The sequence below is a fragment of the Pararge aegeria genome, chromosome 9, assembly GCF_905163445.1.
Source record: "Pararge aegeria chromosome 9, ilParAegt1.1, whole genome shotgun sequence".
Lineage (NCBI taxonomy): Eukaryota > Metazoa > Arthropoda > Insecta > Lepidoptera > Nymphalidae > Pararge > Pararge aegeria.
This window is the reverse complement of record NC_053188.1, coordinates 15,027,834-15,036,030: the sequence shown is the minus strand read 5'-3', so window position 1 is coordinate 15,036,030 and position 8,197 is coordinate 15,027,834. Positions and strand designations below refer to the sequence as shown.

Here is an 8,197-nt window from a genome sequence, read left to right as displayed (position 1 = left end):
TATTATTTTATGTCGTATATTTAGTTTAAAGCGACAATAGTGATAGTGAGTTAATTCGAATGCAATATATCTTTATCCGGGCTACGTATAGTTATGTTACTAAACGTTACATGCAGACCTTCCCTCTGTGGGGTGCAGCACATGGGTCCAACGAAATATTTGTCTGCTATTATAAATGGACTCAGTCTTAGCAAGGTCCATGTAACGTTGTCTGTGGAATACTTCACGCAGACAACTCCCCCCACTTTACTCAGCCGTAGCCAATACTTTTTCGGGTTTCCGGTGTATTCGCCTGCAATAAAAATTAAAAGCTATAAGTATAATCTAGTCCGAAGCCATACTAATGTTATAAATCAAAGTTTAAAAACTAAAACCTAGAAAAAAACATTTTTGTATCTGAAAAATAATACCTATAAAAAGTTTTTAGTCCAGATTTAATAAAAAAAAAAAACGTGTGTGTACACACGCACACGCGTTAGAAGTTATACTTGTTTGGCGTAACAAGATATAAATCTTTTCAAAAATTTGATTCTACTACGTTTGTAAAAAAACGACACTCACAGTAGTAATACATTGAAAGTTTTATTATAAAGCATTATCTAGTTAAATAAAGTTTATTTAAATATCCCAAAAAAAAGAATTTATATAATTAAAGAAATGGAAATAATAAACATTATTAAATTTGGAATACTGATAGACTCATTATCGGACGACTAAGTCTTAAACATTAAAATTTGAGATTTTTGTACAATTGGATCAATTAAATCACCGGAATAAGCCCGCAGATTTTAACAATTAAAAGTGTACACTGTCAAACTTTATAGCTAACTTCAGGGTATAGGATTTAGTGATGGTTTGCGCGCGCTTCGTAAAAATTTACTCTCATAATGTTTGCTAACGCGCCAAAAGAAGTATAAACTTCAAAAACTTATACTAGCGACTTAGGCGCCTAGTGCATATAACGGAAAACGGACAGGAGCATCATCTGTACCTAATGCTACTACCTTTTATTGCGATCAACAACACCGGACGTGTTGTTACCCGTATATAATACCCGGCCTGGTGATTATATGCAACCCAACTTGGCATTGGACTATAGTCGAGCAGTGGACTGAATAAATAAATAATAAATATTTTTTATGAAAATATACATACTTATAATATACAGATAAACACCCAGACACTGAAAAACTTTCATGTTCACACAAACATTTTCCAGTTGTGGGAATCGATTCCACGGCCTTAGACTCAGAAAGCAGGGTCGCTGCCCACTGCGGCAATCGGCCGTCAAATATTGATGATAAATTGATGAAAATACCTGTGGCCCAATCAGAGACTTGGTTAGTGAGTACGCTTCCGATCGTTGGTTGTCCTTCATTGTACTCGATACCAGCTTTTAGCCAATGCTTCTCGTCCACGTATATCATAAGACCGGCCTGGTCGTACAGAGTGGTGAACTCCGCTTCCACGCAGACCTGTTGAAACAGAACATCAAGTCAAACTCAATACTTTTTCTCTTTTATTTTATTACACAACTGTTCCAATTTTGATGCAATCTAAAACTGTAACGAGCTAACCTGTTAGGGATATGGCATTTATATTAATCCCATACGCTAAATCGCTTCTTTCTAAATCGCGGCAGGTCTTTAAATTCAAATTCATTTATTTCAAGTAGGCCTACTTTATAAGCACTTTTGAAACGTCAAGTTTTTAGTGACTCTACCACCACATGCCTCGGTAGGGTGGTAACTAGCCACCAGATTAAATAAAATTCAGATATTATAAATTTTCAAATTGCCTCTGCCCGGGGGATCGAAACCGGAACCCCCGACTTAAAACCACACCGCTGTTCCAGGGAGGTCATCAAACAACACAAAAAAAAATCTGGCCAAACTTTTAGAAATGTTGCAATATTGTTTAGCAAACCTGTCTCCCGATTGAATTCCCATGCATTGGAGGCAAGGCAAGCATTAACCTTTCGTCTCACTGCCATGAAGATCGATTGCACGCAAATCGCAATGATCCTAATTTTACTATCGCAAAATTTTAAACACGTTCCCTTGAACGAATGACTTATTTTATGTAGCCTAGTTAATAAACTAGGCTACATAAAATAACCAATAGCAATGCAATTTTTTTTCGCTTCCGTTTTAAAAAAAAACACCACTAACAGTAACAAGTAATCTTAAATTTAATTTTTTATTTGTCAACGATTATAAAAAATTTCAAATATGTCTATAGACTGAAAAGATCTCACAAACAGCCCTCTTCTACAGCACGAAGATACGACATAATGCTGTAAAAGTAACTAAAATAGACTCTATAGTCAGTCATTTCTCCGTCTAAAATGTGGAGCATCGTTTTTACCGCTTATGCATGTTCTTACTACGAATCTTATGCCCGTTTTCACTAACCACTAGAACTAGACAATGTATTATTATTATTATTTATTTATTTACATAAAAGAAAACATGTGAAAATAAGTGATTTAAAAAGAGGGATTTCAATTTTTTTCTTAATATCGTCTCGTAGATCAGTGGGTAATTCATTAATAAGGCGAGGAACTAGGTAAAATTTGGTGCGCTCGCCATACCTATTGAACGAGCCCGAGGTGCACAACCGGCCTCGAGTGACGGCCCGCGTGCATACAGGATGTTGTACTTTGTTCCAGTATATGTTACCTATATGTCTAAATAAATAACGCCTAATCTAAGGAAATTCCCAGGCATACACAATGGCGTGCATAGCCCTTGGACCTAGGGTACGAACGAGATATTTAGCACAAACGTAAAGTAAAATTAAAATTTAGATTTTAGGTAAGTACCTACCTATGTCAGTTTTTAATCAAATCAATTCACGAAAGTCATATTTTTGATTGATTTAATACTATCGTCTATCTAATGCTACTTGAATAAAAATACATACCCTGATTTACGTCATATAATTATGACACACCACTCTGCAGAGTTACACTGATGATGATAATATTTTTTTCCTGGTTCAGGTATCATGTTTTTAGCGGCTTTATAGAAATTATTAATATCACAATAACCTTTATCATACCACATATTACGTATATTGGAAAATAAAACACAAGGAAAGCCAAATAATTGATTCATACATCGACCGTTCATCAATAGTTATCACCTAAGAGTTAGCGAAACATTTCTTTCCAATAGACATCGCCTCGATCATTAGGCATTCGAATTAGGCGAGTGCCATCTTACTTACCTATACTTAAAACTAAACCGAACGTATATTAATTTATTTATTTATTTAATAGCGGTTGCCCGCGACTTCGTCTGCGTTTGATTTTGTTTTTTGATGTGGTATTATTACATTTAGTAGTAGATCTACAAAAAATTAAAGTATTCAGTATCGCTAAGCCTTAAATGAGAGGTTTGCTGCTGTCCGCTGAGGAGTTCTGTCAGCTATCTCCAACCACAGTTTAGGCAAAATTAAACACCTATTATAACTTCTATAGTACATTTTTTTTTTTAAATCGGTTATAGGTAATTTGTCAGAGTTAAGGTGTAAAATCGTCAAAAACTCATCCACTCTCCCAAAGGAACCGAGCTTAGTGTCGAGATGAAAAGTATTCTATATTACTTCTAACACTTCCAAGAATTTGTGTACATAGTTTCATGATGATCGATTTAGTAGTTTTTGCGTGAAAGCGTAACAAACAAACTTACACTGACATTTATAATATTAAGAAGATTAAGAATATAATGACCTAATGTACCTATTAGATACACATATTACTGTTCAAGTCGGCACTAAATGAAGATGGAAACTATAAAACGAATTCAATGAATTAAATATCCCTTTTATAACCTTTCTGCGTCCCATAGAATGCAGGAAGTATAATGACCATGAATGATACCGTACCTCCATGGTAAAATCCTCCTTGATCTCAAGTCCGTAAACATGCCCGGTGTTAACGCTAAAGTTATACCACGTCTCTTGCCAGAAATCTGTCTTGTTATCAGTCTTCACCGTGAGCACGTCATTAGATAAACTCCACTCAGAGGGTTCATTTAGCCAGCTGAAATTCGAGAATGTACCTTTGGCACTTTCCATATTTCCATAAATAATAACCAGGACAACGAAATTCCACAATTTTTTTTCAAAAAGAAGAATCAAACTCCACATAGTCTTCTATAATGGAATTTTCGGCTAAAAGTTTCGGCAAAGAGCACTTTCTTTTACAATGCAACCCGTTCGAGCTTCGTAGTATATAATAATGACTAAATCAAGTTAATTTATACGAACGAGTTCAGGTGTATTATCAGTATGTACTCGTAGTATCATATACTACAAGTACCTACATACTTAAAGATAATAATTTAAATTGTGAGCAAGTACATATGTAGTTCTAGCTGGTAATCGTGATTATGTAACGTTATCCACAACAACACTTTAAGGGCCAATTCCACCAATAAACTCGCAACAAGGCATCAGCCAACGGGGCATCAAAAACATGACGTACGTTTGACAGACTATCAATAAACCAAACATCAGACGATCGATACACTCTCACATTACTCTGTGGTTTCTAACGACCAAAAAACAGGTTTGTTTTTTATTACACAATTCCTCCTGAAACTTGTTTAAACAACCCAAAAATAGGTTTGTTTTTTACAACGCAAGTCCTCCACAAGTGCTTAGTTGGATAAAATGTAAAATTTTCTTAGTTTGTTTTTTTATATAAATATAATATCTACAAAGATGATCGAATCGAATAATCTGCAAGGGCGAAGCTGCGACTGGGTTTTGACTAACTTAACTTTTTGATTGAGTGCTTAAAATATTCGCCTACGAATCACGAGGTTCTGAGTTGAAATACTGCCTTGCTTAAAAATAGTTAATATTGCGTAAAAATTCCCAGAACAGGTTCGAAGTTAGGAAAATATCGATTCTTACGAACGCTGCCTTAATGATAAGAGATATAATGATTATTACTGCCTTAATGATAAGAGATATCCAGAGAAAAGTTTTAGAGCTTGATAATGGCTAAATAAAAGTCAGGGACAGCTTGTGTATAACTTTTCTATTTAAGTAACAAAAAGTAGTTTTTTTATATTAAAATTATTTTAATCTTTAGGTCATGTTTTTTGATCATATTTTTATCAATAATTATGAATTCTTATCAAAACTTATCTCATATGGACGAATGGTTAAACAGATAATACGTCATAGGTACCGCGACCAAGTCGTAATCTTTTGAGTGATATTGATTCTGTTATAGTCGGAAAAATGTAATAGGCCCGTTTTTACATTTGTGCAAGACCATAGAATGTAACTTGGAAAGAAAATGAAAGAAACAAAAAAATTAAAATCAATTACATACAGTGTTTAAAAAAATACGTAAATTTTTTTGGGACGTTAAATAATATGAAAGAATATATCGCGAGTATTCTTTTTGCGCTTACTTCATAGTAGCATGCAATTTATAATTGTTGCGAAACGTTCCGAAAACAGTTACGTTCTCAGTCTTTTTTTTTTTATACTAGAGCTGTAACCATTTTTTTACTGAATATCGAAATTAAATATTGTGTAGTTATCTTTACTGCAAAGTATGGAGGGTAGAGATAAGGAGAGTCATCTGTGTATATGAAAAAGTGTCGTCAAAATGTATTAAATTAGGATGGCGCCGTATTTGCATCAGGGTAACTCTTAAAAGAAGCGCCAAATATAAATATTGTTAGAGTAGGCTTGAATCACTCTAAACGCACGTTTGGTTATAATAAATCTGTAAGGTTATATTTACCACAATATTTTGTACAACGTAAGTTGTTGAAATTCTCAATAATTAACTACTTTAGTCGATAATCACATTAAATTTTTTAACTCGGCATACTTCAATTCATCTACGATTGCTACATTCATACCATACCCTGTGCATCCACCAGCGCCATTGTGGAGGATTTTTGAACTGTTATTTAGCGCAACAACTGGACACTTTTTCAACTTTTCTCCCATATAAGATGACTCTCCTTACCTCTACCCTCCATACTGCAAAGAATGAGCTTGGTTCTCAAAATGGGTTCTAAATAATGAGTCTGAGATGATGTATCTGACCAAGCGGCACATGACTGAAACGTCCCCGCGCGCACTGCGCAGTTTTTCGTTCCTCATCTTGTAAAGTTGACTGTGCGCTCGTTTAAGTTTGATATATATTGTTTACTATTACGTTAACTATGGCTCTTCTATTTTGGACATTAATTTAAACATAGTGATTTGACTCGATTTTTGTGTTTGTTGTTATATAGTACTAACTCTGTTTCAACATGTTGAAAAGTGGACGTATAATCAACAGCCAGTCACGCGTATTGGTTGTGAAGTTAAAGGAATACTTTGAACGAACGAACACTTTACAATACATAATAATATCAATCAAGTACTGATACAAACTTGAATTGATTTATCGTGAGTATCGAGTACAGAGTCTTATATAGTTATATAGTTACGTCGCGATGACAAATGTCAAAACGGGCCTATTACATTTTTACGGCTATAGAAGGTTTATTTTATTTTCTACATTTGTTCAACATGTCAATCGATTAAGAGAGATTCAATGTTGGCTTATATCGGGTTGGAACTCCTGAAGGAAAGTTTAATATTTTGGTACCAAATAATAACATTACATCTAATATAGTATATAGGTAAGTTTTGGACATTAAAAATTATCGACATCAGACCCTCGAAGCGCAACGTCGTAGCCGTAGTCGCTAACGAGAAAGTAAAGGGCTCTTGACCAATCAGGATTCTTAATAGAGTAACGTAATTTGAATTCTTTAGCTTATAACTTTCTGAGGAAGATATCTATGTAAATTTTAATTCTACATAAATTTATACTTTAGGTTAGGTAGATGAAACGTCAAACTTTTTTTGAAACACTTAAAAGACGACCATATCTATCTTCAAGGTGTCGGTTATTTGTGACGGTGTGCGCGCGCATCGTAAAAAGTGAGCTGGCGGATGATGTATTCCCTCTCACTCGGCATCGCAACTACCTTTATCCTGTTAAAATCGTGTAACCTGTGCGCGCGCATAACTTCAATAAAAAATAAATTTGAGATATGTATCTATATTAAACGTTAAAGGTAAGCCATCAAACCTATCAACCTCACTGCCTTCCTCAAACAAAACAATACAAAACTAAATTCATTTAAACTTTGTTTAAAAGCCGACATCCACAAGCCACAAATACTCATTAATCGCTTATAGACTAATTCCATTTGTTGCCTTACTGAGCTTTCGATTGTTTTGTCACATTGGCATCGCATCGCATCGCCGGGCTGGCATTGACAGACAACTAATTTGTACATCGATAAAATAACATTTCCAAAATGAGTCTAATTCAAAAACATGGCAATTACGCCGTTACTCGCGCCAGGGATTGCGACCCGTTAAATTTTTCGTAACGGTTACGGTATAAAACAAAAACTGAGAATCAATATAAACATAGCTGTTGAAATCGTTAAAAATAAATAATGAGCAAATACTTTGTAAGCGTTGACTGGGTTGATTGACTGCTGGTTTTCGATCTCGCACTAAGTAGAGCTGTTTGAAGCAGAAAAACTGCTTCGTTCTTTCCAATTTTCCTTGACCGCGCGGACACGTGCAAACGTTTGATAAACTCTCGCTAGTTCGAAATGGGGAATTTTGCCAATAGGGTATTATAGTATTCATGATAAAGGAAAACTTTTGTTCCAAACGTTTTTCGGGAATCCATACATTTAGAGGTAAAAATAACCTATGTATGTATGGTTTTAGCCCCCCCTGACCCCAAAAACGACGACGTGGTAAAAGTTTGACGTGTCTGTATATTTTTGAGTGTGTGTGCTCCTATGAGTGTGTATGTGTGTGTGTGTGTGTGTGACCGTCTGCGGCATCGTATTTCCCGAACGGATGAGCCGATTATGATTTTGTTTTTTTCTTGCTTGAAAGGTGTATTAGTCGGGAGTTTTCTTAGTTATCTTTGTTAAATTCGTTACAACTTTAAATTATTAGATAACGAATAATAAAAAAAATTGGTTGTCTGTAAAGTCGGCTTACTGACGATAGTTGAACGTGACAACGTCGTAAGAAAATACTGATGGAATGGTTGCATTTTTCAAAAGAAAATTTTAATTTTATTTGTTTGATAGATATTATCGTTGCTATAAACAATTGACACCACATTCACTTT

The 8,197-nt window shown here is 34.7% G+C and overlaps 1 protein-coding gene across 1 annotated transcript; it reads right to left on the bottom strand.

Annotated features, from left to right (window-relative positions):
- LOC120626382 (regulation of enolase protein 1-like) lies at window positions 1-4,438 on the bottom strand. Its single transcript, XM_039893891.1, has 3 exons — window positions 3,892-4,438; window positions 1,319-1,475; window positions 1-292 (listed from the first exon to the last, which is right to left on the bottom strand). Exons 1-3 carry the CDS (start codon window positions 4,153-4,155, stop codon window positions 51-53), a joined length of 663 nt encoding a protein of 220 aa, XP_039749825.1. The 5' UTR covers window positions 4,156-4,438; the 3' UTR covers window positions 1-50.
- Between the last annotated feature and the right edge of the window lie 3,759 nt (window positions 4,439-8,197).